Below are 19,452 nucleotides of genomic sequence, written 5' to 3'. Positions count from 1 at the left end.
ATTTTTTGTATTATTAAAGTTAAGGTACTTATAATAACTAATAATTTTAGTTCTATTATATGTTTTTTGATAAATTAAAAATACATTTTTTTTTGTCAAATTACCAAAAAAAATCTATTTTATTTAATAAAAAAAAAACATATAAACTTATTTTAGTAAAAATATATTTCCTCTATATCTACCATATCCTCCTCGAGAAAGTTGCTTTCGAGTTTGAACATGGAGAATTATTATTGTCATACCTCGATTTTTCTTTCCTTTGGTTTTAAATTATAATATTATGCAAAACATTGAAATTATGAAAAAATCCTTCTCATTATTTACAAATTTAAATATATATTTAATTATTTCATATGTTAATTATTACATTTTCCTTCTTATCGCATTATTATAAATTTTTTATCTAATATAAATATATAATGATAAATGGAATGTTGGGTGTGTTTCTTTTATTTGCTAACAAAATATGTTGGATGACAATTATTATTTATCCCGAGGAAAGAACTAATTTTATTGTAATTGATCTAACCAACAATCTCAAATACAATATCTATGTCACAAAATTGATCAATGAAATCGTCCCACATAATTTTTTTTGGTAACCAAATTATATTTATAAAAGGGAAAAAAAATCGATCGGAATTATCCAGTTAATTGGATGGAAGATCATTTCTTTGGTTATCATAAAAGAAATTAAATGAGATTTCAAGATAGTTTTGGATTCTAAGAATTGTGTTAGACAGAATTATTTTTTTCTTGTGAATTGAGATTTTTGCCCGTGGTAAAGGTCAGAAGTAATGGGGAATCAGAATAGATGTTAATTTATGGGGCCGAAAGCCCGGTTAATTCATCGACCACGTGGTGCGCAGCTGGGAAGCTATGGAGGAGAGTCGTTTTGAAGCGGACGATCCCTGCCCTCCCGCATTCAAGCTTCTTGTCTCGTGTCCCTCTGGTCTCTCACCATCTCAGGTGAATTTCTTAGCTACCTACCTTTTTCTCGCTTGAGACGTGAGCTGTATTTTTGTGACTGCTATTTGTGTCCAGTTATCAGTGTTGTTTGATCCAGTCTATGATAGAATCCATCATCCCGATACCAGCTTGGAAAATTCCATTTCAGAGGTAAATATTACTGTGGAGAGTATAGCTTGTTTTATCTCGTAATCTGAATGTTTTAATCTAAATTTTCCCGGTATTTGTCAAATCGTGTTGAAAAATGTAAGACACTGCTTCTTTGAAACGGCGTTTTTTTTGGCTGTTGGATGCGTTTGGGATGTTTGGTTGAAATCTTTATTCAATTGACAGATATGGGATCGCAGAGTTCAGCAAAACCCATCTTTGTACAATGGGCTGAAATTCAGGGTATGTGGAGGATTCATTTAATCTAATTATAGTCATTTGCTTATTTTTGCTTGAACTGCACGCTACCCTTCAAAATCTTAGAATGATGCATCGTGTTACACGGGGATTATGTCTTCTCCGACTCCGAGTAGAGTTTGCTGTTGTGTGCTAAATGGGATCACCCAAGCTACAATTTTGATAGTTTCTTTTATTATATCATGAAGGGGTACTAAGAGTTGCATAATTTCTTTGATTTTAAGAAGATTTGAGATTCAGGTTGTGCTATTTATGTTGTCGATATTATCTAGCCATTTATAGTTTCTTTACAGGGTTACGCAATATTATTTATTCAGTTGATAACTTGACAGTATGGAGGAAACAACATTCGTGGTGGGGCTGATTCCTCTCAGGAGCATGATGTGTGCCTTCATCTTGGTTTGACTGATTACAGGTTCTCTCTTTCTCTGCTTATTATGTGATACTTATTGCTTACAAGTACAATAGGAGTTTGCTCAAATGAAGTCAAAGGTATGATAATACGAGGAAGAAAGTTCTCGTCGCATCTTTTGGACTAGATATAGTTTCTTAGTTTTCATTGAATCACGTGGAAGACGTTACCAGCATAAATGGCAAAATCCGTGTGGCTCGTTAGTGTTTGCAAAAGTTTTTTTTTTTTTTTTTTCGAGAATAGTGTTTGCAAAAGCTTCAGTGTGAAGCTATTTTACCAACTCTTTTCATGCTCAGGACATTTGTGGGAACAAACTTGAATCCTCTGTGGGAAAGATTTCTTTTTCCATCTGAAGGTACGAAATTCTCATGTTCTGCTAGGTGAAACAGAGAGAACGTACTTCATTAAAAAAGAAAGAAACTGAGAGAACACACAAACGTAAGTTTAATTACTTTTTGCATGATGCTTTTCGAAGTTTGCTGATGGTTAGTACTTTTGGAGACACACACACACACACACACGTATATACATTACATGCTCGGTGGTTTCTTTGGTGCAATAAATTCTACAAATTGTGGTAATGAAATTAGGGGAGTATATTGGCAGGAAATAGCATAGATCACTCTATTTCTGTAAGGGGAAATGCTCCCGAAATTCTGACAGCCAAAGAAATATCTCGAGTATAATTGACAAAACAGCCCATTTTCTTTTTTTGAATGTGGCAAAATATCCATTTGGCATATTTACAGACTGTTATATTTATATTTGAGACAGCTTTATTAATAGGTTTTATTTCTAGATGATTGGAGACGGTGCCAACATACCTCTAATCCTCTTGGCAATGGGGCCATCGTAGAGACTGCTGAAAATGATATAGTCGTGCTTCAAAGAAGTACTAATGTAGGTGAATTTCCTGGACATTTTGTTTTCCCTGGTGGCCATCCAGAGGTATAGTCACTACATGCATGTTCATAGATTTCACTACCTAGCTCTTTTCCACAAAAGGCAAGTACTGTTAAGGGATATAATGTGTTCGAAACTTCACGTACAGTCTTATCATTAATATATTCTGCTAGAGACCAGTCATATTAGAAGTTCTAGTTTTTCTACCTACATCGATAATTCTATTATTTATCAAAAGTTTATCTTTCCTAGTACTTTATCATGAGTCATCTATTCTCAATTTTGAATTTAATATCCTACGCATAAAACAATAAATCCATATGTATTTTTTTACAGCCCCAAGAAGTTGGAATAACAAGCCATCACCGTAACTTCGAATTAAGCCATCAGATGGTCAATGACATGGTTTCTCGTGAAATGTTTGACAGCATCATCCGGGAAGTAGTTGAAGAAATTGGAGTTCCAGCTGCTACCCTAGTGAGTAGCAACTATTTTCTGCTGTTTGTATTTTAGAGGTGCCTGGATTTGTGCTCAATGCCCCACATGATGTATTGAATATGCTTCCATGTTTCAGTCTTAATGTTCAGCTAATTTTTCTTTTCCACCTTTTCAATTTCTTTTTCAAGTGTTTAGGCAGTGTATTTTGCTTTTTGCAAGCGGCTTGAATATTTGTCCCTTCATCTAATTATAAATTACAGGGTACTGCTTTGACTGTTTATTTCTGCCTATTTTTATCACCAGATTAATCAGCCTGAAATACTTAGATGGCAGAATTCAAATGTTAAATTTCTATATGTTGCCATGCTTGTTTGTGGCGATGTTTAGTTTCTATATGTTGCCATGCTTGTTTGCGGCGAGTGTGGGATTGAGAAGCAACAATTGCTTTTAATAAAACTCTAGAATTAACGTCTCAGCTTGATAGTCCGCAATATTAATAGTTCTAAACCCAGCCATGACTGGTGATAATTAGCAGCTTATTCACTTGTATGTTTTATTTCTTCCATCAATTTCCAACACCTGTGAAACTCTTGTACAACGAACTGTCTTTACTTGCACCTTTTCTTCTGTAATGGGTGTGGTAGTACATATAAGTTAGCTTGGTACAGGCCATTACAAACAGTTCTGGAACTTGTTGTATTCGTGCCAAGTATCAATTTGGTTTCCCAAAGTTTTATCTTTTCAAGGTTATATTCACATTTGTCATGAGAAAAGGATAATGGTTTCTCAACATTTTTCCTTATAATGCAGGGAAATCCTGTCTTTATTGGTGTCTCCCAGAGGGTGTTGAACGTTCGGCCAACAGCATTTTTCTTCATCAAATGCAGTCTTCAGTCGAAAGAGGTTCAACACCTATATTATAACGCGCAAGACAGATTTGAATCTACTCAGCTGTGTACTATGTCAATGGTTAGTAAAATTTCCTCTCGACTCTCTGACTTTGGAGTTCATTACATTCTCTGAAATATATCTTTTGACGACATGCTACATTCCATTGACTAGAAAGAAGATAGATATTTGTCCTTATTTATGCTACACTATGAATGATCTAATAATCAAAACCTTCTATAAAAGACGTCAAGTTAATAGGCCTCCAGTTTCTTCCATCAGAAAAGTATCTCTTTCTACTGGATCACAGAGAAGGAACCATTTGAACCATCTTTGCATTCACGTCATCATAAAAGATAAATTTAGGACATTTTTGCGGCTATCATTTTTGCTCCGGCTTCCTGTTAAAATATCATTCGCTATGTTTTTGTTGTCAGAATGAAGTGGCTGAGATTTCGTCTAAAATGCCTGGATGTCACCAAGGAGGATTTGCCCTCTATAAGTTGATGGTAGATGCCGCGGAAAAGAAGTGAATCAAGATTCATCCCATTTGAACTTTTGCAAACTGTGAACTGCTGATTTTGTTCTTGAAATTTAAGATATCTCACACACCAAGAATTTGATCTTTCTTACTTTATTCGAAAGTATGACAGCATTCTAATCCTTACAGGTCCACAAAGACAATGCCATTAAAAAAAAGATTGTTTATTTATTTATTGTGTCTATTGATAAATCCATTACCTTTCGAGCAACCTTTTACTTTTTAGCTCACATTCGATAAATTTTGTTCTTCACTTGTAATATTGGATATTACTGAATCAAACCCACAAATTTAACGAGGAAGGTGACTTGGAATTCAGGAGGACCCAATAATTGAAGCGAGATAGCTTGGATTTTATTCTTATGCAAAGGTACAAATTAAAAATCTATATATCTAGGGTAAAAACTCAATTTAATATTTAATTTTCAACAAAACTCCGATGCGATCTTTTTCCTCTGAGTGTTCCCAAATTAGTCTTTTATCTTTCAAAAGATTTGCCCAATGCCCAATATGATCTTTCAAGCATAAACATTTTAAAAAAATACCCAAAACAATCTTGATTTGATTATTATTAGAAAATTTTAAGAAAATATCATGAAAATAGTTTAATTAATGTGACTCAAACACTTTAGATTCTATTGTGCATTTTCATTTCTCTCAATTTCCTATAACCTAAATCAACTTTTTTCTTTAATTTATGATGATATGATAAAACTCACAATTGTTATCTTCAATACGATTAGATAAACCTATGTGCTTATGCAGTAATTTGAAAACAACGTTAGGTAGATGTACAACACATACTCTTGCAAAAAAGTGTCGGTAAAAACATGTTCAAGGATGAGAGAAAGTTGGTGAGTAACTCCATCTCATGATTACGTCAGCGTTGATAAAAATCATCTCATTGTTCCGCAATGGTAAAAATGAAATAACTTCCATCTCATGATGATGTCTGATCTACAACGTCATAGAAATCTAGCCGTCCATATTTAAAAATATTAAAATAAAAAAGTGAGCTTCGCTGCACAGAGTTCACCCACATGTTCCGAGTATGGTCTCTTTGTGGCCAACCAACCATTAATATTAACTTTTTAAAAATGTTTCTCTTAATATTCGGGGGAAAATATACTTTTAGTATTTAATCAAAATAAATTAAATGTCAATACCGTGACGAGTGTAACTTGCAAACAGTTGGAAGACACAGATGCCCAATTAAAATTTATTTAGAACAATGTTACCTACCAATGCTTAGCTATGAATGATACTTTATAGTTGATATTCTCACAACCATTTTTGGTTTTTAAACATTTCATCGCAATACTATTAGTCTTCAAACTAAAAAAGATAATAAAAAAAAAAAAAATTCAATTAATCTTCACCATTGCTTTTTATGGACTAAAATTTTTTTAGTAAGAATATAAGAATTAAAAGTTGTGTATTTTTCCTTGATATTCCCACTACAATAATAATAATAAAATAAAACCATTTTTTGCAGGCTACAATGATTTCATGGCCCTTTTATTTGTTCTTGTTGTCGAATTTTTATCTGTTAGTATTCATTAAGTTTCCTATCATAGAATTAAAAGACAAAATGTCAATACTCTATTTTTGTAATTTAATCATATTAACAAAATGACAAATTATTAGTAAAGACACATAATAGTTAAGCTACATAGTATATATACATTTTGTAAACTTGGAAGTTCAAGGTTATAAGCCACCTCTCCATTTCTATTTTTCTGTTTTTTTCATAAATTTTATCAAAATTACAAATTAGTCTCTCACTATTTTCAAAATTCCAGCATGACCTTAATTTAAATATAAAATCTTCCAAAAAATCTTTTTGAAGCGTTTCTGTTGAGCAATGCAGGATCTTACATTATAATTCAGACCTGAGGCAAAAAGATTTTTATTTTAAAACATGAATATGCCATGTAGATTAGAGGAAAAATTTGTAAAATAATTTTGATCAATTTTTTTTAGAGATCATTTTCTTAACAAAAATAGTTTGACAAAAAAAAACCCTTTAGGATTAGGCGTGCGTGCTTATTCCAAGCCGTGAATATCAATGCACACAAAACAAGTAATAACTAGGGAGCAAAATCACAAGAAATTATGCAAATATACTGACAATACCTGATCTTAGGCATCGATCAATTGCCCGAAACCACCGCGACATTAACCCTTGGCACCACACGACAGACCAGGTCATATGCCCGAGGTGCCGTTAACCCCGGCCTTTCCGTCATATCGACATTCTGCGAACCATCGGGAAGCTCCAAATGGAAGCACTGCACCATAGCCCCCAATATTGAAACCAACTCCTGCATTGCTAGCAGCATCCCCGGACAGCCCCTTCTACCTGTCCCAAACGGCATCAACTCGAAATTCTGCCCTTTAACATCAATTGAACCAAAGCCTGGGTCCATAAATCTCTCTGGACGGAACTCCATCGGGCTCTCCCAGTACTTGGGATTCCGGCCAATGGACCAAATGTTAACAAATAAGAGAGTTTGAGCACGGAACATGTACCCGTTGATCGCGCAGTCGGAAACAGATTTTCTTGCGATCATAGGAATCGGGGGGTGCAGACGGAATGTTTCTTTGATTATTGCCATGATGTAGGGAAGATTTGAGGCGTCGGATTCTTGCAAAAGCCTTTGCGAACCTACGACGTTGTCAATCTCTTCCTGAGCCTTTTTGAGTACCTTTGGGTTGCGGAGGANCATTACAGTACAGAAAAAATTCATTTACAAATTTTATGTCATTATTTATAGATAAAATTCAAACATAAACAATATATCAAGAAGAACTTCAAAAATAATGTGTTGATTATTAATTAAAAATTAAATATGCCAACATCATATTATTTAATATAATAATATAAATATAAATGTTTGACAAATCTTGCGAGTTCAACCCGTTCAATTTGGATCTCTTGCCTTTCAAAATTTTAACGGGTCGTGTTTCAGGTCCTACTCTCACAACTAGACCACTTGCTTTTCAACTTGGGACGCGTCGACAGATCGACTTTTCATCAATATTTTATGTATGATATGACAGATATGTTAAATATAAAATATCTTTTGAGTTGTTTATATTAAAATTTGATATACAAAAAATTAATAAATTTTTAAGTATATTGTATTCGATATATCCAAAAAAAAGTATCCAATATAATACTGATTTGGCCAAATAAAAATAATTACAAGCTCAAAATATAAGCAATTAATATTTTGTAACATTACTGTATTTTTGGAGAGCCCCTTAATTCATCTTATTGCTATTATTATTTGATTAATATATCATTTAATACATTTCTATCGTCTTACATGCAGTACAGTTAAATTCTTTTACATTTATATAAAAATCGACATATATATTAATGGTCCGATAAATAACATTTATTCATATCATAAAGAAATAGGATATAGTATAGAATAATTTCATTTCTTTATACAGCATCTATTTTTCAATATAATTTTGAGTCAATTTTTTTTTTTTACCATTTATAAAAAGCTAGTGAATGTGTCCCGTTTTGATATTAATTATTTTATTAAATATAAAAGGTCGAAATAATATGATAAATTAAATTGACTTGAATTGGATCTCTTACCAGAATCAAAGCTTTAAGGTGTTCTCTGGTGAATTTCACTTCCGAATTTTTACTCTCCATGACGTCAAGCAACATGTCAAGAAAATCCTTCGCATCTCCGCCGCTACCGCCGCCGCCGCGCTTTTTCTCTCTGTCCGTGATTATTTTCTCCAGCAAAGTGTCATACCTCTTCTGTATGTTCTCCGATCTCCTCCTTATCCCTTGTAAATCAAAGTTCTTGCAAAACCATATGATATCCGATACATCGAACTCCCCGAAAATCTGCGTCACATCTCGAATCACATTCCTCGCCGCCTCAGCCTCCCCCTCCGTCTCCGAACACCGGAGACCCAGCATCATGTGAGATATCACATTGCTCGTGAGCTTCACCAGCTCTTCTGTGACATTAATAATTTCTCCTGCTTTTGCCTTGTTAGACAAAACTCTCAAGAAATCTTTTACTTCAAACTTCCTTACGGGTTCAAAGTTGGAGAGATTCCTCGCACCGAGCAGTTCATAGGTGCAGAGTTTCTTGATATACTTCCAGTAAGGTCCGTAAGGGGAGAAAGCAAACGAAGACTCGTAGGTGACTATGTCGATGGCTGTTGTGTGCTTGCGCGAAGAGAAGACAAGCTCGTGGGTTTTGAGGAATTCTTTAGCGAGTTNCGACCATTCCACTGCAATGGCAGTTGTGTCCGTGCCAGCAGTGAAGAAATCCTTGCCAATTTAAGTACACATGGAGGCCAAATTTAGCGGTGAAACCATCAAATAATCAAGAGCGAGGGGATGAATTAATAACCAATATTAATATTTAATATATATATATATATATATATATATATATATGCATTTAAATATATAAATCATAGAACAATGCAATTGGTAAATATATATATTTGAGTTCTACTTTCATTACAGTACAGAAAAAATTCATTTACAAATTTTATGTCATTATTTATAGATAAAATTCAAACATAAACAATATATCAAGAAGAACTTCAAAAATAATGTGTTGATTATTAATTAAAAATTAAATATGCCAACATCATATTATTTAATATAATAATATAAATATAAATGTTTGACAAATCTTGCGAGTTCAACCCGTTCAATTTGGATCTCTTGCCTTTCAAAATTTTAACGGGTCGTGTTTCAGGTCCTACTCTCACAACTAGACCACTTGCTTTTCAACTTGGGACGCGTCGACAGATCGACTTTTCATCAATATTTTATGTATGATATGACAGATATGTTAAATATAAAATATCTTTTGAGTTGTTTATATTAAAATTTGATATACAAAAAATTAATAAATTTTTAAGTATATTGTATTCGATATATCCAAAAAAAAGTATCCAATATAATACTGATTTGGCCAAATAAAAATAATTACAAGCTCAAAATATAAGCAATTAATATTTTGTAACATTACTGTATTTTTGGAGAGCCCCTTAATTCATCTTATTGCTATTATTATTTGATTAATATATCATTTAATACATTTCTATCGTCTTACATGCAGTACAGTTAAATTCTTTTACATTTATATAAAAATCGACATATATATTAATGGTCCGATAAATAACATTTATTCATATCATAAAGAAATAGGATATAGTATAGAATAATTTCATTTCTTTATACAGCATCTATTTTTCAATATAATTTTGAGTCAATTTTTTTTTTTTACCATTTATAAAAAGCTAGTGAATGTGTCCCGTTTTGATATTAATTATTTTATTAAATATAAAAGGTCGAAATAATATGATAAATTAAATTGACTTGAATTGGATCTCTTACCAGAATCAAAGCTTTAAGGTGTTCTCTGGTGAATTTCACTTCCGAATTTTTACTCTCCATGACGTCAAGCAACATGTCAAGAAAATCCTTCGCATCTCCGCCGCTACCGCCGCCGCCGCGCTTTTTCTCTCTGTCCGTGATTATTTTCTCCAGCAAAGTGTCATACCTCTTCTGTATGTTCTCCGATCTCCTCCTTATCCCTTGTAAATCAAAGTTCTTGCAAAACCATATGATATCCGATACATCGAACTCCCCGAAAATCTGCGTCACATCTCGAATCACATTCCTCGCCGCCTCAGCCTCCCCCTCCGTCTCCGAACACCGGAGACCCAGCATCATGTGAGATATCACATTGCTCGTGAGCTTCACCAGCTCTTCTGTGACATTAATAATTTCTCCAGCTTTTGCCTTGTTAGACAAAACTCTCAAGAAATCTTTTACTTCAAACTTCCTTACGGGTTCAAAGTTGGAGAGATTCCTCGCACCGAGCAGTTCATAGGTGCAGAGTTTCTTGATATACTTCCAGTAAGGTCCGTAAGGGGAGAAAGCAAACGAAGACTCGTAGGTGACTATGTCGATGGCTGTTGTGTGCTTGCGCGAAGAGAAGACAAGCTCGTGGGTTTTGAGGAATTCTTTAGCGAGTTCAGGTGTTGAGACCACCACACAGCGTACGGATCCGAGGCGGATCTGGAACAAGGGGCCGTAGCGCCGCGAAAGATCATGGAAAGTTTGGTGGATTCTCGGGCCGAGGAGATGTAAATGGCCGATAACTGGGAGGGCGAATGGCCCCGGAGGAGAGGGGAGATGGCTTCTTCTTAGTTTGTAAATACTGAGGATTAACAGTGTGGATACGAAGAAGATTACTACACCACCGATTTGGGTCAAATCCATGGTTTTTAATACCGTAGTTTCGGTTGTGTTGTCTTTTTTATACTCATAATCACCAAGTCCATGTGTGTGGTTGGTGGCACGAATGGTGGCGAAGCCAGCACGTGTAATATTAATATTAATTAAATCAAATAATTAATTAATTATTTGGTATTTCTTTCAATCAAATTACGCATAACTTTGTATGTCAGCTTTATAGGATTGTCATTAATAGTAAGAAACTTGATTTTTATTACAGGGAAAAGTGTTTTGAAGGTAATCTTATTTTGGTTAAGGCAAAATTTCGGTCTTACGAATAATATTTTGTGATACGGATCTTTTATTTAGGTTATCTATGAAAAATATTATTTTTTATGCTAAGAGTATTATTTTTTATTATGAATATCGATAAAATTGACTCGTTTCACATAAAAAATTTCGTGAGACTTTTTCATAATAGACCTACTCTAATTTTAAAAACTCAACTCGAGCCTTTAAAATATCATGTACGTAGGTCACAAAACAAGTGCATATGCTACAATTACTTTTTACATTAAACGTGAAAAAAGGAATGCCTCTGGTTGCATCACGTGATCCAATTTAATTGTTAAGCATGTGATCCAAATAATGCAATTACTTCAACTGCACGATGGGTGGGAGAACAACCCTAACTTCCGGTTTGTTGTAGTTTTTTCACCTACTCACACTATATATATATATATATGATATAATATAATTAATTGCTGGAAAAAGCAAAAACAAATTGCTCATATCGAGAGCCTTGTCTTAATGTCATCTCCAACCCATAAATCTATTTTAGTGTAATTTCTGCACCAAATATAACATTCATCTTCAACCCATTTATTTCAAATCTTACACTAAAAAATATATTCCTAGAATATTCTTTTTGTTTACTATTTATTTAGAAATTTAACAATATAATTATAATTAATGTTAATATTAGTATTATAATTATAATTTTATTTTTATTAATAGTTAATTTTATTTATTTGATTCTTATATATATTAACTCTAATATTTATAATATGAATAGTTAATCGGGATCTAATTTAAGAGATTATGGATCATCTATTTTGTTTGTCATTTTTATGTTTTTATTCGCATTGTTATCTTTGAAATTTTCAATTATGTATTATCCTCGAATTTGTATTCCAATTTTGTATTATCTTTGTATTTGTATTTCAATTGGGTATTGTAATTTTAATTTCAAAATTTTGCTGTTGGTTTTTCTGATATTTTATCAATTATATATTTACGAGAGTTAAAAATATCAAAAATAAAATAAAAAATTAGAAATATTATTGATGATTTAGTTTGTTTATATTTTATTACCTCTATTGGAGATGAATCATGCGCCAAAATAGCGTAAAAACACTATTTTGGCACAGGGTTGGAGATGGCCTAAGATGACTTTTTTTGCAATGTAAAATCCCTTTAATAAAATAAATTTTATGTTCAAATAAATAGTAAGTGTACAAGTACAATTATAGTAGCACAGAGTCGATCTACAATTAATATCAGAGCTTATGTCACATGTTCAATTTCCACTGATTACAATAATTGCTATTATTAGAAGATAAATTTTTGGATGTAATAATGTCTCTGCTGGATAGAAAAATCGAAAAATAATGTTTGAGTTGATGTATAATTTAAAAGATGTCAGTAGCACCATTACAACCTACTCTAACTTTTGTTAAAGTGATAAACGATTGTACCTAAAATAAATGAAGCTCGTGAATTAATGTCGAAACTAAAAACGGAACACTTAATTGAGATTAATAAGCATGTTTAACCGTACAAAACACTAATCATTTCTCAAACAAGTTTATTATAACATTGCTATAATTATACATTTATCCATTAGAACTTAATTAAGACAGACATGTTTTTGTTTTCACGGTTTGAATCCGTCTCTATTTTCAATGGGAGAGGAAATGAGCGGTGACATATGATGTATTTATTTACACATAACATATACACATATTTTTTTATATGTATAAACTAATATATTGTTTATACCAAGTAAACATATAAATAAATTATTATTATGATATAACATGGACAAAATAAATCAATTGGTTCAGCATCTTCTAGTCGAATCTCAATATTTTTTTAAAAAAACATTATTTTATTATTCAGTTTACATCACACGAAGCAATTTAATAGAATTTTGTTTCTATTTTTGGGTTATCATAATTTATTATGAAATACATACACAAATGATAAATTGATAATAAGAAATTGCTTGGAATAAAATGTATAAAAAATAATAAGAAAATGACATTAATTTGTAAGTGGTTAGATCTCATATCCCATTCAATGAAGTATTTAATCTGAACATTTCATTGCCAGCCACATAAATGGTAGAATAATAGCGTGCAACTCACCAAAGCCTATTAAAAACTAGAAAAGAAAAGAAAATAAAGTACTCATCGAACAGCTGGTAGCAAGGGCTCAACAATCAATTCCATTTCCAACTTCATTATATTTATAATATATATTATTAATTTTAAGATATTTAAAATAACTAATTTTTAATATCATAATCTATTTTAATAATTATATATATATATTAATAAAGTGCTAAAATTTTAATATATAATTAAGTGGATAGATTTTTTATTTAGGTTTTTTTTTCTTTTTTTTATTTATTTTTTTAATTTATATATCAAAATTGCAATGCAGTTTCTCATTATTTTTTATAATTATATTTTGATCTTTATTTAAATATAAACCAAATGAATTATAAAAAAATATTATACAAATACGCAATACGTGTGTTTGTGCAGCAGTAATATAATTAATAACTCATAAGGAATGGCTTCGATTTCAATTACCTTTCTAATTATTTTCTGTTACATAAAAATTTATATGAGACTGTTTTATGCGTGGATTCAGTAAGAGATTCGGTTGCTGGCTTGAGAGGCCATTCGTCATCAAATCAATCTACTAGAGCTTATGATGATGATAGTACCGTCACACCATCCGAGTAGTGAAATGCAGGAAGGATTAGCAACATGCATGTATCTGAATAGCAAAAGCCTTAACGTGCGAGATGTTCTTCCAACTCTCTCCCAATGCTGGTTTAGAAGCACCAGCCTCCCCAGCCACCATATGGTTGGTCACCTGGCAGCAGTCATTTGTGTTATTCGGACCACCATAGGCGTTAAATTCGGAGAGCATATTGAAACCCAGGCTCAAGGCGGCACATGCGCCTTGTCAAAATAAATCACACCGAGTAATTTCACTGCACGAGAAATCATTTACTTATTTTATAAAAACATGTATAATTTCACTGCAGGCTAGAAATCATATAACATCCCAAGTTTGGTTAGTAAATTCTTAAGACATACAGAAAATATTAAACAATCTTATTTGGTAAAGACAAGGACACTCTTTCTATCCTAAAATATACTTATACAACACATTTATTTGGGATAATTATCTGCACAAATGGTACAAGTTAGTCCTTGTTTATCTAAAAACATAGAAAGTGTGAAACACAATTTTGATTCATAAGAAATTTGAAGGTATCGATACTAGATAATGAAGTGTCAATTGTGTTTATGGAACATATACCATGTGCACCACCACCTCCAAGAACTGGGGATATAAATGATGGAAGTGAATCAATTATAAGCATCCTGACTTGGCAACACATCTGAATGAAATTTTTTGATACATACAACCAGTGGCGGAACCAGAAATATGGCTCTGCCCGAGCTAGAATTTTAAACTTTATAATTTTTTAATATTTTAAATTGATTTATCTGGGTTAATATCATATTATTTTAAAATTATACAAAATTTACATATAATTTTTTCTAATATCATATTATTTCAAAATTATACAAAATTTACATATAATTTTTTTAAAAAAAAATTGAGCCAGCTCGGGTATAAATGCACTTGGCTCCGCCTATACATACAACGAAATCATATTCCAGAGGCTAAAAAATAAGAATATGTAAAAATTAAAACGATGTTGCATCATGAAAACCTGAGATTTCAAACCATGCAACAACCGATGAAGCAGATCCAGTAGAGTATAGATGTCAAATACAGAGTAATGCACTATGCTGCTCATTAGTTGTTCAAGAATTTGGTTAACCTGCAAAACGATTAAACATATGAAAATAGAAATAGTTACTGGTTTTTCCCGTGACATGTTATGTGGATTCAACTCTCTGCAAACATAATTGTGTTAGACTCTGGATATAAATTTGATTCACTATCAAGTATCAACTGAGTCATATGCTGTTGTCAAATGAATGGAAAGACAACTGCAAAATTGACAACAATAAATCCAGAGCAACGGGCATCTATATGATTGAATCAGAAATTTATTTGATTTCTTTCTAATGATTGTTTGGAAAAGCAACAGATGTAAAGAAAGAGATAGCAAAACAACCCTGAAAAATTACATTTTGAATCTCTGGATTAGCAGGATTGGAAGACGGACTGAGAAGCTGTGCCATTCTTTTTGGTGAGACGGAGTTGCCTGACTCAAAGTACACGACCATGCCCGAATATTTTTTGGCAAAATTTGACGCAGCTTGCAGGCAAAGCTATGCAGCAGATCAATACAACGAAATTACTGAAGGTTAAAAAAATATCAGCTTTGTGGACCAGTTGATCCTGATCAGTTGGTGATCTTCGTTAATCATGCAAGAAAAGCACTCATGCTTGAGTTTTACCAGAGGATGATGGTCCAACAAGCTCTGTCACATGTGCTTCACGTAATTAATTTTATAACGTATTAACCATACGAAACATATAATATCGACGGTGCAAAAAATTATGGTGGAAAGAAATATTTATTATTATTTTAAACTTTCGAACATCCCGAAAAAACCATGATAAAATAATTTAATAGCTAGCATCCATTTAAAAATGAAAATGAGAAAGTTAAATAATATAAACTGAAAATAAAAGAAACAAAATAATAAAGTGTTCCAATTCCTAACGATTATTGCTAAAAAAATTATTACTGAATTAAACAAAATGGGAAGAGATTAATGATTGGTGAATTTAATTTTGGCGGAGGGAAGAAGATCTCTTCAGCCTTTCTCTTGGAGCTAAACTTTTGCTCCACGTCTGCAGGTACATTAAAATTATTGAATCGAGATTTCATAGGATAGGATAAGATATTTAAAAAATGAATTTAACATATCATAACTCACATAAATTGGACGAGTTGGAGACCGGGGCTTTAGCCCAATGATCTCACCCACCAGCTTAAGCTGGCTCCCTCCTCGGGTTCGATTTCCTTTCCCAGCGTGCGTTGTAATAAAAAAAAATTTGGACGAGTTGAAAACTAAACATTTATAATCTGTTTTGGCAGCACGAAAAAATATAGAATTTGGATTTGAAAATATTAGTAGCCAACAACATTGAGAATTCTACTAGAATTGTAATTTCAAATAATAATAAAGCAAAAACAAAGAGTAAAAAATTGAATGATTTTAAGTAAAGTTAAAATATTACTAGTAACATGTTCAACTTGAAAACACACTAGGTTATACTACTTTTTACACATGTCTAACTGTTGATGCTTTATCTTACTTGCTATTGGTGCTTCGGCGTCTATTGATCAGCTTGTATAAATAGAGGATGTGTTAAACTTGAAAACACACTAGAAATCATTTTCTTTCTCCCTCGTTCTTGCTTTCTGATGATAAAGTTTAGGTACTTTTTCGTTCAAGATATAATATGTTTTTATAAAACGACCTTTTTATAACTAGAAATTGAAAAAAAAACTGAAGAAATATGTTAAAGCTAAAGAATACTAAAATCATAGAAACTAGAAATAAGTAAACTATAAATAACGAAATTTACATAGCATTTTTGATTGAGTTGTTGATTGAGGAGTTGCGTAAAGTCTTTTCCGATGATTTTCTAAGTATTTTTGTTAGTTTCTCCAAGCCGTTTAACCGGACTTCTGAGTTGTGTAAAGTCTTTTCCAGTGATCTTCTATGTATTTTTGTTAATTTCTCCAAGCAGTTTAACCGGACTTCAACGATCATTGATCGCGGATGAACTTCCTCATTGTGTGCAGACCAAACTCTCAAACCGTCGAAATATTCCCAATTTAATGGGATTTCATTTTTGTGGACTTTCATACACTGGGATAACATAATTCGGACCTTACAGTATGTATGTATATACGTATACATTACAACATGTGCATTGTAGGATAAATTTAATTTGCCAATTTTTAGAGATCTAAAATTTAAATTAATTTTACTGCTTTTTGAGAATAATGTGTGAACAATACAAGTTCATGGAGCATAGTTATGAGCAATTGGCTGGAATTCAGCCCAATGATACGAGAGGGAATTTAAAAAAGACTAGCCCAATTCAATAACGGGCTGGCCCAGTATATTTTAAGAGGAAAAAAATGGGTCCCAAGCATAGATATCTAATGGCTCAAATTGTCTCAAATACCAAAATCCCAAAAGATGTTGAATCTAGGCCGTCCACCAGTCATGGAGATTCTTCATATTCTACGGGTCATGTAGTTTATTTACCATAGTATTTATCCATATAGATTTTCTAATATACGATAATTAAAATAAGCTGAATTGAAAATTTAACCTTAACTTATCAAACATTCAAATCAACTACATTTAACAGAATTCAAACCCTAATCCACTTGAGACCAAAATCAAACTACAGCATTTACACCAATCCCGACCGAAATGTACAAAAATTGTTGGAACAACTTGAATCAATTTAGCATAGCCTCTGCCTCTTACCAAAAGGGACACAGGCACTAACATTTAACCCAGAAGGCGTCGCTGAACTATTACTCAGACATGATCCGGACGCCACATTAGCGAAACTCAACATAGGTGCTGACAAAACTTGGGACGGCCCACAAGACATCTGTGGGAAAGGCTGAAGATTTAGTAATCTTTGAGGCAAAAGTCCTGAATTAGCTGGCGGTTTCTGAGCGAAAATATCGGTGTCACTTCCTTTGATCGATACAGGAGGAATCTGAGCCGCCTGAAGCTGTGGAGGATTCCGCCACCTAGGCAGCGGCCCAGCCATGAAAAGCGTGTGAACAAGTGGCCCGGCATCAAGAACAGCCTGCAGAAACCTCCCTCGTTGAGGCAATGGTCTCCCCCTCACAAGATTGTCTATCACAAACGAGCCTTCGTCGAACCTTGGCATAACCTCGGACGTGACACGGCTGTTAGGAATAGTACCACTTGGTTCTTGGACCAAAGGGTTGTTGGTGACAACAAAGTTGATGTTTGTGAATTCAGGTGACGGGACAGAATCAAAAAGGCAGTCCACAGGGGAGGACCCGTGTGAGTGGTAGTTGTATGTTTCTGAGAGACTATTGGATTCTGTTACGCTTGAATTGGCCTTTGCAGCAGGTTTTGGGACAGGGCTATCGACGTGGAAACGAGGAATGGAGGGTAGGTTCTTTTCGGTGGTGTTGAGCAGGTTTTGGAGTTGAATCTTGGCTTCATCCCTTTCTCTCAAGGCAAACCTTAGTAGGTAGCTTAACTCGTTGTTCTTCCTCACTTCCTCCTTCGCTTCGGCCTTCAACTTTTCGAGTTCGAGGGACGTTACAAGAAGCTTCTGCCCCAGTTGCTCTGCTTCATGATACTGCATAAATAAGAGAAGTTATTTTTAAACAGAATGAAAGAACGTTGTTTCCTATCATAAAAGACGGAGAACAAGTTTTTTCAGTGAATCATCGACAAATTTTTCTGAACAGGGGAACAAAAGATTCCGACATTATCGAAAAAACATTCAAAGCTTTACATAAATAGAAATACTTGCACAAGATCTGCAGTTACACTCACAAAGGATTCAGGGGTGGTTTCCTCCACCAAACACCACTCAACTGAGTCTCAATTAAAATGGGACTCAAGGGGATTGTTGAATTTAAAGCCAATTCTAAACATCTTTAAGCATTAAAATGCCATCAAAGATACTGATATCTCAGACTAAATGTCACTTAGCACAAAACACAATAACCATTAACTTTGAAATGGGAATCAATTCAAGATAAAAAGTGACCAAAAAAATCAAGAAACGAAGCATAGCTTTCAGAAGTTCACCTCATCGTATCCCCATAAATCAGCCATATCTCCCATCACCATTTCTTTGTGAAATGATATGTTCTTGAATAACAGTATGAGTGAGAAGAATTTGAGGTTTATATAGAATGGAAAGTTTGCTAAAAGACAAAGAATCAGCAACCTTAGAATAAAACAATGGCTTTTTAAATATGATAAAATTAAAATAATTTATCACAAGAAGCCACAAAACAAGCCATTTCACATTTGAATATTTTACATTTTTCGCAATAGGAAAAACAAAAAAAAACTGATACGGAATCTTGGGAAGTTTCTAAAATAAATAATGGAAACCCCATCGCTCACTTTCCTTTAAATTCTCAAGGAAAAAATTGAAGTTTCCCTCGTTTTAGGAACCTTGTCTTCTGTTACTACTTAGATCAATTTATTGTAGAATTATCATTCTATATTTTATTATATAATATAACCTATAATCAACAAAATAACATGTACATACAGTCAATAATAATCATGCATGCATACGTAAATGGATATGTATAAATTAAAAATAATAAAT

The 19,452-nt window shown here is 33.0% G+C and overlaps 4 protein-coding genes across 4 annotated transcripts; 1 reads left to right on the top strand and 3 right to left on the bottom strand.

Annotated features, from left to right (window-relative positions):
• The first annotated feature begins 657 nt into the window (after nt 1-657).
• LOC140956799 (nudix hydrolase 9) lies at nt 658-4,652 on the top strand. The gene is made up of 9 exons (XM_073413671.1): nt 658-969; nt 1,045-1,119; nt 1,303-1,359; nt 1,707-1,789; nt 2,083-2,141; nt 2,586-2,734; nt 3,026-3,166; nt 3,938-4,096; nt 4,453-4,652. The coding sequence occupies exons 1-9, from the start codon at nt 880-882 to the stop codon at nt 4,546-4,548; spliced, it is 909 nt and encodes a 302-aa protein (XP_073269772.1). The 5' UTR covers nt 658-879; the 3' UTR covers nt 4,549-4,652.
• A 1,950-nt stretch (nt 4,653-6,602) lies between these two features.
• Nucleotides 6,603-10,876, bottom strand: LOC140956800 (cytochrome P450 93B2-like). Its single transcript, XM_073413672.1, has 3 exons — nt 9,952-10,876; nt 8,808-8,868; nt 6,603-7,281 (listed from the first exon to the last, which is right to left on the bottom strand). The coding sequence occupies exons 1-3, from the start codon at nt 10,840-10,842 to the stop codon at nt 6,710-6,712; spliced, it is 1,524 nt and encodes a 507-aa protein (XP_073269773.1). The 5' UTR covers nt 10,843-10,876; the 3' UTR covers nt 6,603-6,709.
• Nucleotides 10,877-13,775: 2,899 nt separating this feature from the next.
• LOC140957184 (DNA repair protein RAD51 homolog 4) lies at nt 13,776-15,582 on the bottom strand (the record flags this gene model as incomplete). The annotated part of the gene is given in 6 exon segments (XM_073414321.1): nt 13,776-13,883; nt 13,885-14,054; nt 14,419-14,500; nt 14,840-14,950; nt 15,264-15,407; nt 15,526-15,582. Coding segments are annotated over 6 exon segments (672 nt in total), but the record flags the coding sequence as incomplete, so codon positions are not given.
• Nucleotides 15,583-17,431: 1,849 nt separating this feature from the next.
• On the bottom strand, nt 17,432-19,018 carry LOC140957607 (uncharacterized). The gene is made up of 2 exons (XM_073414932.1): nt 18,918-19,018; nt 17,432-18,459 (listed from the first exon to the last, which is right to left on the bottom strand). Exons 1-2 carry the CDS (start codon nt 18,957-18,959, stop codon nt 17,575-17,577), a joined length of 927 nt encoding a protein of 308 aa, XP_073271033.1. The 5' UTR covers nt 18,960-19,018; the 3' UTR covers nt 17,432-17,574.
• Between the last annotated feature and the right edge of the window lie 434 nt (nt 19,019-19,452).

The sequence above is a fragment of the Primulina huaijiensis genome, chromosome 14, assembly GCF_012295235.1.
Source record: "Primulina huaijiensis isolate GDHJ02 chromosome 14, ASM1229523v2, whole genome shotgun sequence".
NCBI lineage: Eukaryota > Viridiplantae > Streptophyta > Magnoliopsida > Lamiales > Gesneriaceae > Primulina > Primulina huaijiensis.
The sequence above is the reverse complement of the archived record's forward strand: the minus strand, read 5'-3'. Positions and strand labels throughout refer to the sequence as shown.